Source organism: Panthera pardus, unplaced genomic scaffold (genome assembly GCF_024362965.1).
Source record: "Panthera pardus isolate Hobbes unplaced genomic scaffold, ASM2436296v1 HiC_scaffold_1, whole genome shotgun sequence".
Classification (NCBI taxonomy): domain Eukaryota; kingdom Metazoa; phylum Chordata; class Mammalia; order Carnivora; family Felidae; genus Panthera; species Panthera pardus.
Window position 1 is genome coordinate 79657491 of NW_026526654.1, and position 20028 is coordinate 79677518.

At 40.3% G+C, this 20028-nt stretch overlaps 1 protein-coding gene across 3 annotated transcripts; it reads left to right on the forward strand.

Moving 5' to 3' along the window:
* The first annotated feature begins 312 nt into the window (after window positions 1-312).
* ZAR1L (zygote arrest 1 like) lies at window positions 313-8280 on the forward strand. Of its 3 annotated transcripts, XR_008421306.1 has the most exons (5): window positions 313-1397; window positions 2162-2254; window positions 3763-3837; window positions 5659-5725; window positions 7960-8045. XR_008421306.1 is itself a non-coding variant. In XM_019447823.2 (4 exons), the coding sequence occupies exons 1-4, from the start codon at window positions 738-740 to the stop codon at window positions 8101-8103; spliced, it is 972 nt and encodes a 323-aa protein (XP_019303368.1). In that variant the 5' UTR covers window positions 313-737; the 3' UTR covers window positions 8104-8280. The 3 variants fall into 3 exon arrangements, 2 of the variants coding, with proteins under 2 accessions (XP_019303368.1, XP_019303369.1); XM_019447823.2 differs by lacking the exon at window positions 5659-5725 and having other exon boundaries at window positions 7960-8280; XM_019447824.2 differs by lacking the exons at window positions 2162-2254; window positions 5659-5725 and having other exon boundaries at window positions 7960-8280.
* The last annotated feature ends 11748 nt before the right edge of the window (window positions 8281-20028 follow it).

Sequence of the window (20028 nt, forward strand, 5' to 3'; positions counted from 1 at the left end):
TTATAGGTAATATCACATTTAATCTAGTAATAATCCTATAAATTAGTATTGTCAGATGGGGAAACCAAATCACCTGGTTAAGTAACTTGCCTGCTAACAAGGCCCAGGTTTCAGTTCAAGTCCTTTTGATTTCGGATACTTAACTATGCTGTGATTAAGTTTCCATTTACCCTCTAAATCAGAACAATTTGCTTTTTTCACCTTTTGGGACAGTGGCCCTCACTAGGAATGACTTAATGAGAGCTGTTGGCACACAGTACAACCTTCTAAAGTACATTTTCTCACCACATACACCTCCCCCCCCCCCCCCCCCCCCATAACTTTATTCTCCTTGCTCCTGTGGTACCAGGGTCTTTACATTCATTAACTCTGCCGTGATATACTTACTTCCATATACTCTTCTAGTATGCTCAAATCATGCTAATGAAAGCACGTGTGTGAGTAAGAAGTCTAAATGAAAAACAGCTTTGAAGAAAGATTCGGGAGGAGTTGAAGAGCTAGGAAGAGCAAATAGGTATCAGGTGGACATTAGACCTCTGTAGATGGGTAGATCTCCTGTCCTCCTTTAATTAGGGAAATAGGCAGCAGCTCCCATCAGAATCTGAAATAAATGGAGAAGCTTGGAATGGACCTAAACTAACTTGATCAGGAAAAAGAAGGGTGGATGAAGGTGGAAGGCAAAACAAGGAGACGAAGCGCACTGGGATTTGTGCTGTGCCTGGGTGCTGGGTGAGCAGATGGAACGCTTTGTCCGCGTTCCCTGTGGCTTGTACCAGGGCTATGGGAATACGATGCCTTTGGGCCAGCCAGGACTCTATGAACACAAACAGCCTGACTGGAGGCGAAACGCTGGTCCCCCCACTTTCCTGGCCAGGCCTGGGTTGCTGGTGCCCGCAAATGCCTCTGACTACTGTATGGACCCTTACAAGAGGGCACAGCTTAAGGCCATTCTCTCCCAGATGAACCCCAGCCTGAGCCTGCGGCTTTGCAAGGCCAACACCAAGGAGGTGGGGGTGCAGGTGAGTCCGCGGGTGGACAAGTCCGTGCAGTGCTCGCTGGGTTCTCGCACCTTGCGCAGCCGCTCCCCTTGGAGCCGCTCAGGTCACAAGGTACCCCTGCCGGCCTGGGGAGTCTATTCTCCAGTGATAGGTCGCAGGGGCTTGATCCAGCCGCGAAAGGAGGGGGAAGACCAGGAGAGGAAGGCACTTTTGGGTCCTGCGGAGGCCAGCCAGCAGCAGCAGCAGTCACCACCAACGCCAAGGTCTGAAGAGGACAAACAGGAGGAGCTTTGCCAGCATGGGTTGGGGGAGGAAGGTACCCCAAGCCCTCAGGAAGGGAAGAGCAAGCAGACACAGGGAGTCGGTGGAGCAGATCTGCTCCGGAAACCCAACTTCCAGGTAAACTTTCTCCTCCGTGTCCTCAGTCCTCCGTCCTCCGCTTGCCTTATCCTCTCTTTCCTCCTTTCCATTTCTGGGGTAACAGAGAAAAAAAATCTTTCACTTTGTACTTGACGAAGGAGAGGTAGTTCTGATAACATGTTTTAAATGGCCTATATGTTTTGTCACTTTTTGGTAGAATAGGGTGCTAACTTTAAGCATGTGAAACTCAGAAGTCTGGTAACCATTGCTATTGGGAATGAGGAGATAAGATGGGGTTTCAGGTCTGCCAAATATGTGACCAGATTTTCTTTTGGGGGAGATTGTGCTGGTGGCATTGTTGAAAGAACATTAGAAAAGTTTGAGAGGAGAAATAAGAATCTCAGAGTAATCCCTGAGCAATGAAATGCTAAATTAGCATAGTAGCCTTTGAGGATAGCTATGAATGAGGTTAAGGAAGCTTTTTGTTTTTTCTTTTCAAGTTTATTCATTTAATTTGAGCGAGAGAGAGTGTGCAAGTGGGAGAAGGGGGAGGGGGGGGGAGAGAGAGAGAGAGAGAGAGTGAGAGAGAATCCCAAGCAGGATCTGCACTGTGTGAAGCCTGATGTGGGGCTCAATCTCACAAACTGAGAGATCATGACCTGAGCTGAAATCAAGAGTTGGATGCTTAACCAACTGAGCCACTCAGGTGGCCGGGCTTTTTGTTTTTTTATACAAAGCCACAAGGAAAGAGGATCTGGCTTTCCCCCCAAAGATTGTAAAAGACTTTTCCCCCTTATCTGCAGTTTTTGGAACCAAAATATGGCTATTTTCACTGTAAAGATTGTAAGACCAGATGGGAGAGTGCTTATGTGTGGTGCATTTCTGGAACTAATAAGGTAAGTAAAAGTGAGCGGGACATGGGAGGAGGATGGGGCAGACAGATGTTAGAGGGAGAGCGTTTCCTAATGGAACGTGACCACAATGCTGTCTCATTCATTTGGCGTCCTTCGTGCCAGGCACTTTATCGGTACGTGGTTAATGTTTGAACTGAATTGGACTGTCCACATGAACACCTGAGGCTCTCAGAACTGATGTTACATTTAGCTCGTTAGTTCTGCGGAACAGAATTGCATGTTATTTCGGTGAACTCTTGTGTCCGGTGGAACTGTCTATAATCATTTTTTAGTTGGTGTGTTTTGAACCTGTTGAGACCTTGGCTCTAGGCAATTTCCACAGTTTGTCCACAAGGTGGAGCTATAAGAGAAATAATTTATTGTAAAGGTTCGCCTTGGACAGACTTGTGTAGGCTAAGCAGTTTTCTCTCAATTGAATTAGTTGTCAACGCATTAAGATTGGGAAAGACTTTATGATCTGCATTTTCAGTTTCCCTGATTAGACTCTGGTCGCTATAGACTCGATGAAAACAGTAGGCTGGGGCGAAGCAGCTTCTCTCTCCTTTCACGGGGCTTGTGCACTTCCTTTTGCAACAGCTGACATCTGGTCTATCTCATTAACTTCAACAAGCCTTTGAGTTGGAGTCCCCTGTGCTTTCACGTTTTAGGTACTGCTTTTCTGGCTAAAGGCCTGTAGAAGGAGCGGGTAAGGAGGTGTGCTAAGACCTGAATGAAAACTTGACTTTTCATATTAGCCATTTACTAGACCCTGGAAGCAAATAGATTTTTATGCTATGCCAGAAGAAAACCAGTGGGTTTAATGAACACGCTCTGAGATGCTAGGATAAAAGGAACAAGACCTAGGACTCCTCCTTAAGACATTTATTCTCCTGGGAGATAAGATGCAATGTGGTGCTAGACACAGTGGCATTTGTGGCCTGGAAGTGGTGCAGAAATAACACAGGAGGCGGCTGATTAACCCCGTCAGAGGGAAGGCATCATGATGTCCAGGCAGGATTTTTGAGGCTAACTAGGAGGAGTTCACCAACTGAAGCAGGGAGAAACTGTGCACCAGAGAATGCAGAGTTGAGAAACAATATGTATGGGTGGTAACTATAAATAATCTGAAGTTCAAGTGGGGAAATAATGAGAAAATGAAAAAGTAGACGCTAATAGACTAAGACAGAAAGCAAAGGTCAAGGGTTTGGCCTTCATGCAATGAATAAAATTATAATAGTTACTTCCCATTGAAGATTTTTTACTGTGGTACTTTGTGTACATTAATGGTTGCCAGAATTATAGAAAAAGCAAGTGGTAGTATCTCAATTTTGCAGGTAAGGAAATGAGGTTCAAAGAGTGAGAAAAAGGGACTGATAGCACTACTTAAGACCTCAGGTAGAGGTTGGGCAAAAGCAGGGCACAAAGTGGGGAAGAGATTACTTAAGAACTGGAAGCCATATAATCTTGTGTGTATATATATGTATATATAAAAACCCCTTATTTCTCTTTAGGTTTATTTCAAACAACTGTGTTGCAAATGCCAAAAGAGTTTTAACCCTTACCGAGTAGAAGCAATCCAATGTCAGGTAAGCATGTAGAGCACTTTTATTGAGTCTATAAGGTTACCATTCTTAAATATGAAGCTTCTGTGGCAAAATGTTAGGATTTGATAGATTGGGTATTTGAATAGGAATGTTAAGTTCTCTATGCCTTGAATTTTTATAACATTTTAGAAAAATAAATTCTGGATTTTGGGGGGTGTAGGAGAGGAGACATATTGACTCTTAAGTTGCTTTATACGGTATATTTATGTATGGGCCATATATGTTGTTTATCAAACACCCTTTGTGTAATTTGGATGTAGTAATTTTTTGAGTTTTTAAATTTTAATCCCAGTTAGTTAACATATAGTGTTACATTAATTTCAGGTGTACGATATAGTGTTTCAATAATCCCATATGGATGTAGTAACTTAATAGGGAACCTGTATTAAGCTTTTACTATGTACCAAACTTTGGGCTAAGTGCTTTACATGCATAATCTCCTGTAATCTAAACTTTGAGGTAGGTGTTATCCCCATGTTCCAGACCAGAAGGCTAAAGTTGATGAAGAAATAACTTGCCTAAGTGTAAGCAAGTAGTAAATATTAGAACTTTGATCATATTTTATGGTGTCTCCAGGGTCTAGGAAGTCACAGAATTAGATATCTAAAACACCTTGTAGAGACCTCTTTTTAAACTTTTCAGAGAAGTATGGCATAGTTGGTTTTCATAACTGAGACATTTTTAAGATCTCAATCCTTCACTTAAAAATATTTTTTGTCCTACTTAGGAATAAATATTTAAAAAACTAGTCTAACAGTTTATGAATGGTTTACCTTTAGATTTTCTAGTTGGACATTCTCATTTAATCTGTTTATGTTTAATATAATGTAGGTTGAAATATATTTTCTTATATTCCTCTTGTGTTCCATTGAAGTGACTTTTTTTTAAATAAAAAAATAATTTCCCATCTCTATTATCTTGGTAGTTATTCATTGTTTGCTATTCTTCTGGCAGTTACCTTAGACATTCCAACATGATTCTTTGACCTATCAAGGTTTGCATAAATCATTAATAATACCTGTCCTTGACAATACAGTGAACTTAGAACACTCTGACTCCTTATCACCTCATCCTAATTTATATACTACTGTTGTATATTTTAATTTTAAACATCATAAGGCGTTATTTTATATAGTCATTCATTTAGCTTTAGCTACACATATTTCCTTTCTGCTGCTCTTCATTCCTTTTTGTATCTGAGACCACTTTTCTTTTACATGAAGAATATGTTTTAATATTTACTGTAGCACAGGTCTGAAGGTGACACATCCTCTTTTGCCTGGATGATGGTTTAAAGGATAATTTTGCTGGGTATAGAATTTTTAGGTTGGCAGTAGTTTTCTTTCTGCTCTTTAAGGGTATGACCTTTATTGTTTTTGAAGTTGGTTATTAGCATTACTAATTCCCCTTCTTAAATCTACTTGCTTTTAAGATCTTTCTCTCTGCTTTGTTTTTCAGTAGTTTTACAGTTAGATGCCTAGTTGTGGTTTCTTTGTATTTATCTGGTTGAGATTCATAGCATTTCTTGAATCTATAGTTTGAAGATTGTTACCTCTTTTGGTAAATTATCAGTTATAATCTCTTAAAATATTACTTACACCCCCATTATCTCTCTATTCCAGTTACTCATATTAGACCTTTAACCATAACCCTTATGCCTTTTATGTTCTTTTCTGTATTTCCTATGCTTTTGTCCCCCTTTGCTCCAGTTTGTATATCATCTACTAAAATAAACCTAAAAATTTTTTTTTAAAATGTATTTTACAAAACCTCTGAGGTTAATGCTCTTTATATCCCTTTTAGAAATGAAAACTTAGAGGTTAAATAGCTTCTCAAAGTTACAAGATAAAGAGTGAAAGGATTTTATCAGGTAGGTCTATTTCACATTTGAAGCAACCAGTGGAATAAGGTTGTAAGATAGGCCCTTGAATGAGATCTGTTAAAATGCTAAGAAACTTACACTAAAGGAAACTTATTTCACCTATGTCCCTCATAATCGTTTGTATCTTAGCACACACTTTTAAATAAAGAGGCCATAACATTACAGTCTCAGTAACTCCTCCCTGTTTGCAAATTTCAAGTACTCAGTCAGTGCTATGTAATGATCACATTTAAACAGAATTAGCTTAAGGTTTTGCCAAAATGTTGATGCTTCAAGGTTCCATAAGAGGGGGGAAAAAACATCAGCCAATGAACATTTTACCCTGTAGTGCCCCATCTCTCACTCTGTCTTCCGTTTCTCTAATTCTTTCTTCAGCTATTTCCAATCTGCTATTAAATCCATCTGTTGAGTTGATTTAAGTTACTCTGTTTTCAGTGCTATAATTTTTGTCTTTAAAAAATAACTTCCAGTTTTCTGCTGAACTTACCAGTCTTATTTCTTTGAACATGTTAAGCATAATTATCTTAAAATCTGTACTACGTAACTCCATTAACTTAATGCCCTATGGTTCTGTTGCTATCATTGTCATTTTCCAAGGTTTTCAAATTTGTTGTTCTATCTCCTCATGTACCTCATATGATTATTTTTGATTGAGTGTTGACTAGTGAATATGAAGAATTACAGTGATAATTTGAGGCCTAGGATAGTATCTTCCTTCACAGAAGATTTGCTTTCTTCTGGTGGGAAGATAGGGATATTAACAGTTCTTAGATTGCTATTTTCTAAACAGGGTTGAGCTATTTTGAAACTGGGCTTTAGCATCTGTAAAAGCTGGTCAATTTTTGGTTCATCTTTATTCTTAGGTTGTAACCTTTCAGGGTCCCAACACAAAACCTGAACTGTTTACCAGTTCTTTCCCATTTTGGCATATTTAAGATTACCATCAGCTACATTGACTTGTCAAACTTCCTTTCAGCTTTTCACTGTCCTTCATTTCTTCCAGAATTGGCAGACCTTTAGGGAGGAAATAGTCCTAAATGTCAGGCTCCCCTCCACTTCTGGGTTTCTTTCTCTAATGCTTTGATAATTCTGTAGTGCTTCAAATAGTTATTTTTAAAAGTTATTTCTTTAGCTCAGCTTTTCTAGTTATCCTAAGCAGGTGGCTTGGTCAAAACTACCTAGTACACCATTGCCAGAAACAGAAACCTACCTTTAGAGTAAATCCTTATTTATTTATATTTTTATTTATTTTTTCCACAGTAAGAGTATTGTGAGGATTAAATGAATTTATATAAAGTACTAGAATAGTGCATGCAGCAAACACCATGTGAATAGTAGCTACTAGAATTTTCTTATAAGGATGCATACTTGTCACTGGAAGAGTGGAAGTTATAAATGTAGTACAATGTTTCATAAATAATTTAGACTTTGATTGGCAAAATGAAGATTCCTAGTTCCACAATATAAATTGTAAAGCTTGACTTTTTTTAGCTATGGTCACGTGCAGAAAATGGAGCAGTGATCAATTTTAAAGATAAGCAGGGTTGAGAGGGTGTACAAGGGCAGTATACTGGTCTCCATGGGGTGTGATTTATTTATTTATTTATTTATTTATTTATTTATTTATTTATTTATTTATTTTTTATTTATCAGAAGACCGAATGTGATAATGGTTAAGAACACTTTATAGTGAAGATAAGGCATTTCTGGAGCAAGAAGAGAATTAGCTTCCTCTATAGTACCCTTCCCCCTAGTTGTGACAACCAAAAAGCATCTCCAGACATTGCCAGATGTTTGCTGGTGGGTACAGTACAGCTGGTTGAGACACTGCTCTAATGTTTTCAAATATTCCAGCCTAGATAATCAAATTGCTTAATACTCACTGCCTCTCACCCCTACCTGGCTACAGATGTAAAAACCTATTAGTGAAGAAATTCTATAAACTCTAACTTCTCAAACCTTTTTCTGTCATGAGAATCCTCTTGGTTGGCTTAGCAGTATTGTCTCAAATACTATCTTTGCTCTTTGATCTTGAAAAATGCATAGCATTTAGTGGGATGTGAGTATCTCTGTACAACTTGGTCTAGGACTTCTCATAGGACTCAAAGGAAGATGATGATATCAAGGATAGGGATGGTGGGGAGAAGTATTTTAATTTGAGGATTATATTTGAAACACTGATTTAACTATTTAGTGTCCAAACTGTTCCTTGTTTTCTAAAGACCTGTTCAAAGTCTCGTTGTTCCTGTCCTCAAAAGAAAAGACACATTGATCTAAGGAGGCCGCATCGACAGGAACTGTGTGGTCGCTGCAAAGACAAGAGATTCTCCTGTGGCAATACTTACAGCTTTAAATACATCATGTGACAGGCAGTATGACTTGTACAGGACACCCAAACTTTCCTTGTAACTTACGGTACTGTTCCTTTTTTGCAACTTAGCTCTGACCTGGTATTGGAAAACGGACTAGGCTTTTGTACTTTTTGTAGGTTGCTTAACAATTGTACAGTGTGAGTAGAATAAAATAAATGCATGTAAAATAGACCATGAAAGCACATTAATTGGTGATCTCGGGGTAAAAACATCCATACAGTATTGGGAAATGGTAGATACTGTCACTTATATGAAGGGAACAATAGTCATTTGACAAACTTTTATCAGCTGGTTGTTCTAAGCACTGGAAATACAGAGATGATGAGGGGCAAGGTCCTGGCCTTCAGCTATACATAATAATTGTAGCAAATGCTTAAACAGCATTTATTATGTGCTATGGATTGTAACTCATTATAGCAGCCATATTAAGTGCAAACTATTATACCCCCTCTTAAGAGATAAGGAGAGGGAGCCACAGAGAGATCAAAGTGTAGAGCCAGGATTTGAACCCACATGGACTCTGACTTGCTCCATAGCTTGAACTACTGCATATATATGCACGTACATATATTTATGTATGTATACATACATACACACGTGTATATATATACATATGTATACGTATATGTACATATATAAATACACCTATATATGTGTACATATAAGATATATGTATTTTTTTTGGATTCAAATGTGGTAAGTGCTGTGAAGGGAACAGTGCTGTGATAGAGTGAGCTTTTAGGTAGGGTGGTTGGGATGAGGCAGCATGAGAATGGAGACCTGCAGGATAAGGGAGCTTAGAGAAAAGGAGATGGTCTTGACCCAAGGGAACAGAAAGAGCCAAGTCTCTGATCTGAGCAGGTGGGCCATATTCTTGGCATGGCCCAGGAATAGGAGCCCCTAAGGCTAATGTAGGACAGAAGCTGGAGAAGACAGGGCTCAAGTTACAAACAGTTCTTTTGGCCTTAGCAAGCCTATGGCAGCCCATGAAGGAGTTTCAACAAGACATGACATCAGATTCTTACCTAAAAAAACTCTCTCTGTCAGGGGAAGACGAGGTAGAGTGGAAGGTGGGAGACCAGTTAGGAGGTTCACGAATGCACAGGCAAAATGGTGGCTCAGACAAGGGTGGGGCCATGGAGATGGAGAGAAGTACATCAATTCAAGATAATGTTGGAGTTATACAGGATTGGAAGTGGATGATGCAGAAATAAATGACTTTGATTTTCCTACTTTTTTCTTAAAGTTTATTTTGAGAGAGAGAGAGAGAGAGAGAGAGAGAGATCAGGAGCAGGGGAGGGGCAGAGAAAGAGGGAAAGAGAATCCCAAGAGTCTCCTCATTGTCCGCACGGAGCCCTACACAGGGTTCAAACTTCGAAACCATGAGATTGTGGCCTAAACTGATACCAAGAATCGGACGTTCACCTGCCTGAGCCACCCAGGCACCCCGAAATAAATGACTTTTAGATTTCTACATTTAGCTATGGAGCAGGTGGAATTGAGAGGTATAACATTTAGGAGCAGGCTGTGGAGTCTTATTACCTAATTTCAAATCCTGGGTGTGGCAGATGTATGATTATGGACAAATCATGTGAATACCTTAAAGCTATGGCAGGTTCAGTTTCAGACCACCGCAGTAAAGTGAGTATCTCAATAAAGTGAGTCAAATGAATTTTTTTTTTTTTTTAGTTCATATAAAAGCTGTGTTTACATATACTGTGATTTATACTGTAGTCTCTTAAGTGTGTGATAGCATTATTACTAACAAAAAATGTATATACCTAATTCAAAATCGCTTTATTGCTGCAAAGTGCTAGACATCATCTGAGCTTTTAGTGAGTTGTAATTTTTGCTGGGAAGGTCTTGGCTTGATGTTGATGGCTGCTCACTGATTAGGGTTGTGCTTGCCTGCTGACTGATTAGGGTGGTTGGCGTGGCTGTGGTAATTTCTTAAAATAAGATAACAGTGAAGTTTGTGCCTCATCCATTGACTCCTCCTTTCATAAATAGTTTCTCTGTAGCATGTGATAGCATTTTACCCACAGTAGAACTTCTTTCAAAATTGGGGTCAATCCTCTCAAACTATACAGCTGCTTTATCAACTAAGTTGACATAATACTCTAAATTCCTCATTGTCATTTCAACAATATTCACAGCATTTTCACTAGGAGTAGATTCCATCGCAAGAAACCATTTTTATTGCTCATTCATCAGAAGCAATTCCTCCTCCATTAAAGTTTTCTCATGAGATTGCAGCAATTCGCTCACATCTTGAGGCTCCACTTTTAACTCCAGTTCTCTCGTTACTTCCACCATATCTGCAGTTACTTCCTTCACTGAAGTCTTGGATCCCTCAAAGTCATCCGTGAGGGTTGGAACAAACTTCCTCCAAACTCCTAGTAATGTTGGTATCTTCTCATAAATCACGAATGTTCTTAATGGCATCTAGAATGGTGAGTCCTTTTCAGAGGTCTTTCCATTTACTTTGCCCACATCCATCAGAGGAGTCACAACTATGACAGCTATAGCCGTATGAAGTGTATTTCTTAATTTTTTTAATGACATCGATTCATTTTTGAGAGGCCGAGATGCAGCACAAGCAGGGGAGGGGCAGAAAGAGTGGGAGATACAGAATCTGAAGCAGACTCCAGGCTCTGAGCTGTCAGCACAGAGCCCGATGCAGGGCTGGAACCCACAAACTGTGAGACCATGATCTGAGCCGAAGTTAGATGCTAGAAGTGTATTTAAGATTTGAAGGTCAGAATTATTCCTCTATCTATGGGTTGTAGAATGGATTGTATGTTAGGTGTGAAAAGAACCTTAATCTCACTGTACGTTTCCATCAGGTTTCTTGGGTGACCAGGTACATTGTCCGTGAGCAGTAATATTTTGAAAGGAATCTTTTTCTGAGCAGTAGGTCTCAATAGTGGGCTTGAAATGTTCAGTAGAACATGTTGTAAACAGATGTGCTGCCATCCAGGTTTTATTGTTCCATTTACAGAGCACAGGCAGAGGACATTTAGCATAATTCTTAAGGGCCCTAGGATTTTCAGAATGATAAATGAGCATTGCCTTCAGTCTCGAACCAGTTGCATTGACCCGTAGCCAGAGGGTCAGCCACACATTGACTTCTCTCTAGTTCTGAAAGTCCTCAATGGCCTCTTCTTCCAACAGAAGGCTGTTTTGTCTCTATTGACAATCTGTTGTGTAGTGTAGCCACCTTCATGAATTATTTTAGGCAGATCTACTGGATCACTTGCTGTTGCTTCTACACCAGTGCTTACAGCTTCACTTTGCACTTTGAAGGAGATGGCTTCTTTCCTTAAACCTCCTGAACCCACCTCTGCTGGTTTTAAACTTGTGTAGCCTCCTTACCTCTCTCTGCTTTCATAGAATTAGAGTTAGGGCCTTGCTCTGGATCAGGCTTTGGCTTAAGGGAATATTGTGGCCGGTTTGATCTATCTAGACACTTACACTTTCTCCATATCTGCAGTAAGGCTATTTCACTTTCTTATTTGTGTCTTCACTGGTGTAGCACTTTTAATTTCCTCAGAGAACCTTTCCTTTGCACTCACAACTTGGCTACCTCTTTGGCACAAGAGGCCTAGCTTTGGGCCTATCTCGGCTTTTGACATGCCTTCCTCACTGAGCTCTATCATTTCTAGCTTTTGACTTAAAGTGAGAGGTGAGTGACTCGTCCTTTCACTTGAACACCTAGAGGCTACTGTAGGGTTACTCACTGACATAATTTCAATATTGTGTCTCAGGCAGAAGGGAGCCCTGAGGAGAGTGAGAGAGATGGGGGGATGGCTTGTTGGTGGTACAGTCAGAATACGTTCGACATTTACTGGTAGTTTTTTATTTTGTGGGCTAAGCTTGTGGCACCCCGAGACATTACCATAGTAACATCAAAGATGCCTGATAAAAGACCATCAAAAAAATGTGGTGAAAAGGTAGAAATATTGTGAGAATCACCAAAATGTGACATACTCACAAAGTGAGTAAATGCTGTTGGAAAAAATGGCACCAAGTCTTGCTTGACAGAGTTGCCACAAACCATCAATTTGTTAAAACGAAAACGAACCGTATCTGCAAAGGGCAGTAAGATGAAGCCCAATCAGACAAAGTATGCCTGTACTTAACTCTCCGTGTCTCAGTTACTCTTCTGTAAAATGGGAACAATAATCGTACCTGTCCCTTAGCGGTAGTATGAGGACTAAAGGAGCTGATACATGTTCTGCATTGAGGATCATACCAGTATCATTGTGAGGGCTTGGTAAATTGAATTTTTACTTTGGTGGAACTTGGTAGTGAGATGGGAGAGTTTCTTTTTCAACACACTAGGTTTGAAATATTTGAGACCTCCAAATGCACATGTCCTGTAGGCTGTCGAGTATATGAATTTGGAATTTAGGAAAGCTGTCAGAGCTATGGCAGAGATTTGGAGATAAAAAAAATAGAGTTCTTAAATCTCTTGGATCTGGACAGGACCACGTGGGAAGAAAGTACAGCCCAGGGCTCTGGGGCACATGAACGTTTACAGCAACGATCCCAAAACGTTCACGTTCCAGGAGTTATCTGGTGATCATGTTAATTGAGGATTGTGATTGAGTAGGTTTGGGGTCTGAGTCTGCAAACCTAACAAACTCCCAGATGCTATCAATGCCCCTGGTCTTCTGGATCACACTTAGAGTAACAAGAGGTTAGAGGTAAAATAGGAGGTCAAGAGGGATAGGAAGAGGATGGTGTCATGAAAGCAAAGCTAAAACAGGATTTTAAGGCTGGTTGAGTCCATACCTGTGGTGAGTGAGAAAGATGCAGATAGACATCTCTGTTGGAATGGTGACGTGAAGGTTGCTGGTGATCTTGAAAGGAGAAGTTTTGATAGAATGGTAGGATGGAAGCCAGAGTAAAGAAAGTCAAGACCGTGAATAGAGATAATACTTTGGAGAAGTTTTGCTGTTAAAAAACTGAGAAATTGGAGATAGCCAGAAGGGCTTTTGTGGGGAATGTGAGGCATTAAGTTTCTACGTTAATGGAAATAATTCAGTAGAGAGAAGTTGATGATACAGCTGATAAAGGATCTGCCCATAGGAGCAAAGCCTTTGAAAAGGGAGAAGAGATGAAATCCAGAGCACAAGTGGAGTGATTAGGTCTGAGTGGAAAGAGTAAATTTTTTTAAATTAATTTTTTAATGTACACCCAAGTTAGCATATAATGCAACAATGATTTCAGGAGTAGATTCCTTAATGCCCCTTACCCATTTAGCCCATCCCCCCTCCCACAACCCCTCCATCAACCCTCTATTTGTTCTCCATATTTGAGAGTCTCTTAGGTTTTGTCCTCCTTCCTGTTTTTATATTATTTTTGCTTCCCTTCCCTTATGTTCATCTCTTTTGTATCTTAAAATCATCACATTCCAGTGATGTCATGATATATCTTTCTCTAATTTCACTTAGTGTAATACCCTCCAGTTCCATCCATGTAGTTGCAAATGGCAAGATTTCATTCTTTTTGATTGTCGAGTAATACTCTATATGTATACCACATCTTCTTTATGCATTCATCCATCAGTGGGCATTTGGGTTCTTTCCATACTTTGGCTATTGTTGATAGTGCTGCTATAAACATTTGGGTGCATGCGCCCCTTTGAATCAGGGGCACTACTGTATCCTTTGGATAAATACCTAATAGTGCAGATGCTGGGTCGTAGGGTAGTTCTATTCTTAATTTTTTGAGGAACCTCCATATTGTTTGCCAGAGTGGCTGCACCAGCTTGCATTCCCACCAACAATGCAAAAGATATCCTCTTTCTCCACATCCTCGTCAACATCTGTTGTTGCCTGAGTCATTAATGTTAGCCATTCTGACAGGTGTAAGGTGGTATCTCATTGTGGTTTTGATTTGTATTTCCCTGATGATGAGTGATGTTGAGCATTTTTTCATGTGTCTGTCAGACATCTGAATGTCTTCTTTGGAGAAGTGCCTATTCATGTCTTTTGCCCATTTCTTCACTGGATTATTTGTTTTTTGGGTGTTGAGTTTGATAAGTTCTTCGTAGATTTTTGGATACTATCCCTTTATCTGATATGTCATTTGCAAATATCTTCTCCCATTCCATCTGTTGCCTTTTAGTTTTGCTGATTGTTTCCTTCTCTGTGCAGAAGCTTTTTATTTTGGTGAGGTCCCAAGTGTTCATTTTTGCTTTTGTTTCCCTTGCCTCCAAAGTTGTGTTGAGTAAGAAGTTGCTGCAGCCGAGGTCAAAGAAGTTTTTGCCTGCTTTCTCCTCTAGGATTTTGACAGCTTGCTGTCTTACATTTAGGTCTTTCACCCATTTTGAGTTTATTTTTGGATATGGTGTAAGAAAGTGGTCCAGGTTCATTTTTCTGCATGTCGCTGTCCAGTTTTCCCAGCATCATTTGCTGAAGAGATTGTCGTTATTCCATTGGATGTTCTTTCCTGCTTTGCCAAAGATTAGTTGGCCATACGTTTGTGGGTCCATTTCTGGGTTCTCTATTCTGTTCCAATATTCTATTGGAAAGGATGGAGCACCTAGAACATGGGGCTAAAGACAGGCTTATGGATTTGGGGGTGAAGATGAGACCCTGTGATTTGTGTTATTTACTCAATGCGTTATGAAGCAAAGTCTTCAGCTGAGGCGGGATAGGAAGGGAAAGGCATGGGAAGCTGATGAGGAAAAAGCAAGGTAGAAGAAAGTACTAGGAATTTGACATTATCAGGCAAGGGTAATTGTAGGATTTTCTGATAGCTTTGGGAGCTCATTTGGAGACTTGGTGCTATTTGAACTAGGTTTGCTTGCAGTTGTGTTCTAGAAATGTCACGTGTAAACAAATCTGGTGCAGGTGTGGAAAGTGTAGACCATAGTTGTAACTAGTTGAGTGAGATAGGTGTAAGATATTTGAGAATGTCAGCAAGGGAGTGATTATAGTCCCTGAAATTGAAACTTGTTCAGCAGAGAGCAGCTAGGGGATGGGTACTGGGAAAAGTAGTGAGTTCTACAGATTATTATTCACAATGGGAAAAGAACTATGAGATCAGGTAGGGGCTAGAGTAAAAGGGAGCTGGAAGGATTCCTGAGTGGGGTGCTGAAAGGTGAGATCCTGCAGCTGGTAGACTTAGTGCTGCTGATAGGGTTTTAGTATAGCTGTGAAATTGGGTGGTCAGGGTGGAGTAGAGGGGTGAAGACCCCTGAAGGTAAAAATGCTAAAACTGACGGGACAAAATTTTCTGTGGGTCGTGCATGAGGATGTTGGGAGTCCCTGAGAACAGTATCAGAAGTTGGGGTGAAGAAGGTAGTAAGCAATTACCTATAGTTTTAGGGGGTGTGAACAGGAGGGTTTTTGATCAGCAGATATCAACCACAGCTGTCACTTAAAATCATAGGAAGAACTTTATAAATTTACTAAGGCAGAGCCCTCCCTTCAGGGTTTGATTTAAGGAGTCTGGGGTGGGGCCTGTGCCTTTGAATCTTTAACAAGTTTCCTTAATGATTCTATTGTACAGCCAAGGTTCACAACCACTCCTGTGGTGATGGTGATTGGGTTGGGGAAGGACTGCTAATACAGCTGGGTGGCATGAATTTCCAAGTCTCTGGACTTTTTGAAATAGAAGTGAGGAGAAAAGGGTTGGAAATAGTAGAGAGGAGCAAGGGGGAGTTTTCTCAACATCATTGCTCAGGAACTTCCAGAAGTTGGTGGCAGGTGGTGAACGTTCTTGGAACCTGAATTAGTGCACAGTGTTAGAGCAAGAGATGGCTGTTAAAATCAGTTTCTGGGCTGGAAGAGATGGTCACAGAAGGAAGCATCTTCTAAGAAACTGATCTTTAAGTGGACTTCAGTGAATTCTAGCCAGTCCCTTCCTGTGACCTCAAATACAAAGTCACAAATCGATGACAGATTTGGGGTCGAATCACTACACAAATTGTGTATATTGAAAAACAATGGGTAGTGTGCTTTAGAAGAAAGAAAGAACACTTGGGGCACCTGGGTGGCTCAGTCAGTTGAGTGTCTGACTTCGGCTCAGGTCACGATCTCATGGTTTGTGAGTTTGAGCCCCATGTCAGGCTCTGTGCTGACAGCTCAGAGCCTGGAGCCTGCTTAGGATTCTGTGTCTCCCTCTCTCTCTCTCTGCCCCTCCCTGCTCATGCTCTTTCTCTCAAAAATAAATAAAAACATTAAAGAACACTTTGCTGTATAATTTATTCTAATTAAATATCTTTCAAATATGAGATAGTTATTAATAATTGCTTATTTGGTAGTCCCTGCTCTGGATTTGACTGAGGGAGTCTTTATTTTTGACAAGCACCCCCTGGTGATTCCTTTTTTTTTTTTTTTTTAGATTAAAGTTAATGTATTTATTTAGAGTGCTCAAGCATGCGTGACTGGGGGAGGGGCAGAGGGAGAATCCCAAGCACGCTCTGCATCATCAGAGCAGAACCTGATGTGGGGCTCAATCTCAAGAACCAGGAGATCATGACCTGAGCCAAAACAGAGTTGACCCTTAACCACCTGAGCCACCCAGATGCCCCCAACTGGTGATTCTTAGGTTTGAGAATCACTAAGGCAGAGTTTCAATCTTGGCAACAGATTTCAACTTTTTTTTTTTTTTTTTTTTGAGAGGGGGGAGTGGGTGGGCAGAGCATGAGCAGGGGAGGGGCAAAGAGGGAGAGGGAGACACAGAATCCAAAGCTGGCTCCAGGCTCTAAGCTGTCAGCACAGAGCCCAATGTGGGGCTCAAACTCCTAAACTGTGAGATCATGACCTGAGCTGAAGTCAGACACTTAACCAACTGAGCCACCCAGCCACCCCCAGATTCCAACTTCTAAACACTCCTGGAATTCGAGCATACTTCGCACCAATTAAAATGAGTCTCCAGAGAGGTGGAGCCTGGGTATTGGTATGTTAACTTTCCCACATGATGTAACACACAACTAGAGTTTCAAATTCATTGCCTTTACCTTCTGATTCTTACAAGGGAGATAGGTGAGTATTCTGTTTTTTTTTTTTTTTTTTTCTTCAGTAGTTTTAAAGACCATCTATATGTCTTTAGTACAGACTTCTCAACACCAGACTTGCATATCCACCCATTTGCTTCACCATCTGGTCTTAGTTGTATAATTAGGTATCTCATTGTTAACATACCTGAAAATTAAATCGTGATTTCCACCTCTCAAACATATACTTCCTCATCTCCGTAAATGGAAATTCTATTCTTCCATTGGTTCGGACCAAATTTTGGAGTCTCTTACATTTCACACGTCATCAAGTCCTGTTAGCTCTACCTCTGAAATATTTCCAGAACGTACTAACTCGTAATCACCTCTGTTGCCACTACCCCAGTCCCAGCCTTCATTACCTATTGACTGTACTATTATAACAGCCTTCTAGCTGGTCTTTCTGCTCCTGCCCTTCTATAGTCTATTTTTCACATAGCAGCCAGAGTGACCCTTTTTTAAAAACTTGCTTTTATTGTGGTGAAATGTATATAACATGAAATTTGCCATTTTAAATGCACAATTGAGCAGCATTAAGTACATTCACAACATTATACAACCATCGCCACTATTTCCAGTGCTTTTTCATAACTTAAATATATCCTTTGTAAGGATAATGTTTTTTAATGTTTGTTTGGGGGGGGGGGTTGGGGAGAGAAAGAGGAGCAGCAGAGAGAGAGAGGTAGAGAGAGGGAGATAGACAATCCCAAGCAGTGTCCGTGCAGAACCCAACATGGGGCTCGAACTCATGAACCATGAGATCACAACCTGAGCCAAAATCAAGAGTTGGATGCTTAACTGACTGAGCCACCCAGGTACCCCAAACAGAATAATTCTTTTACAACAAAAGCATGTCACTGCTCTGCCGCCCAAATCCAGTGACTTTCCATTTCACTCAGTAAAGAATCAAGTCCTTCCTGACTCACATAACCTTTTCTGCTGTCCTCTCTGACCACTCTCCTCTTCACTCATTTTACTCTAGTCACTGGCTTCCTTCCTGTCCTTTCAACAATGGGATCATGCTCCTGCTTCAGGATCTTTGCATTTGCTTTCCCCTTTGCTGATATGCTCTTTCCCCCAGATGCTCGTATTGTGTCCTTAGTTTCTTTCAGACCTCTTCTCTGATCTTATTAAGGCTTCTTTGACCCCCTTCTGAAGTAGCACCATGCTACGGTTACTCTCTGTCCTTGTTTTGTTCATGGCACTCAACACAACCTGGCATAAAGAAACCAGTACATCTTCCTCCAGTAAAATGTAAGCTCCTTGAATAGAGAGCTGTCATATGTTTTTGCAACTGGAGAACCCCTGAAACCGTGCCGAGCTCACATTGGGCGCATAAATATTTGTGAGTGAAGGAAAAAACTCAGCTCATGATAGGTATTCAAATGTTAATAATCCTAAGTAAGTGTATCAAAAACTTAAAACACCCAGGTTTATGGAGGTATAATAGGCCATAAAATTCACCTGTAGTCACTTTTATATTCAGGCAGGTATTTGGAAGCAGGTATAAGCTATGGATACAAGCAGCAGGAGGTACCCTTATTTCTATGATTCTACAATTAATTCGCTGAAAAGAACAGTGTTAGGATTTGGAACCAGAAGCACCTTAAGACGTGTCTCTGTGCGTGTTTGTGTATGTGTGTCCGTTCGTGTGTCGTGTAATGACTACAAGCATCTTAATCACAGCTGTACTAACATATTCTTAAGTGTTCTCGCCGATGAGTGGGAATAATACGTATCGCTCAAATGTATGGTGCTCTAAGACACTCTATTTGGAGAATATAATTTTAATCGACTTAAGTCCAAGTTACGGCGCACCTATTTAAATTGCTTTTATGCCAGTGGACAAAAAGTGTATAATGTTTTGGTGCCAGAAAGCACTGAGATATGAGGAGGCATTTCTCTTATGAAAGCACCTATTAGATATCTACTCTCTCCTTTGGGTGGATATCTCTACACCTCCTCTCCTCTCCATTTCTTTGGGTCCCTGGGGAGGTGAAAAATTAATGCTTCAGTAACAGGTATAACACTATACCCAGGAGATTTGACTGCAGGTCTGCAGTTCTTACTGGGCTCAGCTAGTGTGGGGCTGAAGCTTTAAAGGGCCTTTCTTTTGTACAGTTTTCCTCACCTACGTTAGAAGGAGAGGAGGCTAAGAAATAGAGGAAGAGTAGAACATTTCCACATTAGCAAATCTGTTGTTTTATAAAATTAAGAATTAAACCTCCACATTTTATTACTATAGGTTACAATGTACTGTTGAAATTTCTTTCTTTGCTTTCTCCTTGTCTTTTCTTTCTTTTAATTCCAGTGTAGTTAGCATAGGGTGTTATGTTCATTGAAGGTATACAGTACAGTGATTCAAGAATTCCATATATTACTCAGTGCTCATCAAGGTAAGTGTGCTCTTAATTCCCTACACATATTTCATTCATTCCCCCACCCACCTCCCCTCTGGTAACCCTCTGTTCTCTGTAGTTAAGAGTCTGCTTTTTGGTTTCTCTCTTTCCCCCCGCCCCCTTTGTTCATTTGTTTCTTAAATTCCATACACAAGTGAAATCATATGGTATTTCTCTTGCTCTGATTGGTTTATTTTGCTTAGCATTATACTCTCTTGGTCCATTCCTTTGTTGCAAAGAGCAAGATTTCCTTTTTTAGGACTGAATATTCCATTGCACATGTGTATGAATATGCATGTATACATACATATGTACATACATATGTACATACATACCACCTCTTTCTCCATTCACGTATCCGTGGATACTTGGGCTGCTTCCATAATTTAGCTATTGTAATAATGCTGCAATAAATCTAGGGGTGCACGTATCCCTTTGAATTAGTGTTTTTGTATTTTTTTGGGTAGATACCTAGTAGTGCAATTGCTGGACCATAGGGTAGTTCTA

Excerpts from the sequence above, each read along its gene's own strand:
- ZAR1L (XM_019447823.2), top strand. The coding sequence starts at position 738 with ATGGAACGCTTTGTCCGCGTTCCCTGTGGCTTGTACCAGGGCTATGGG. Across the intron at positions 1,398-2,161 it reads TCCGGAAACCCAACTTCCAG|TTTTTGGAACCAAAATATGG; the intron begins GTAAACTTTCTC and ends CCTTATCTGCAG. Across the intron at positions 3,838-7,959 it reads TAGAAGCAATCCAATGTCAG|ACCTGTTCAAAGTCTCGTTG; the intron begins GTAAGCATGTAG and ends TGTTTTCTAAAG.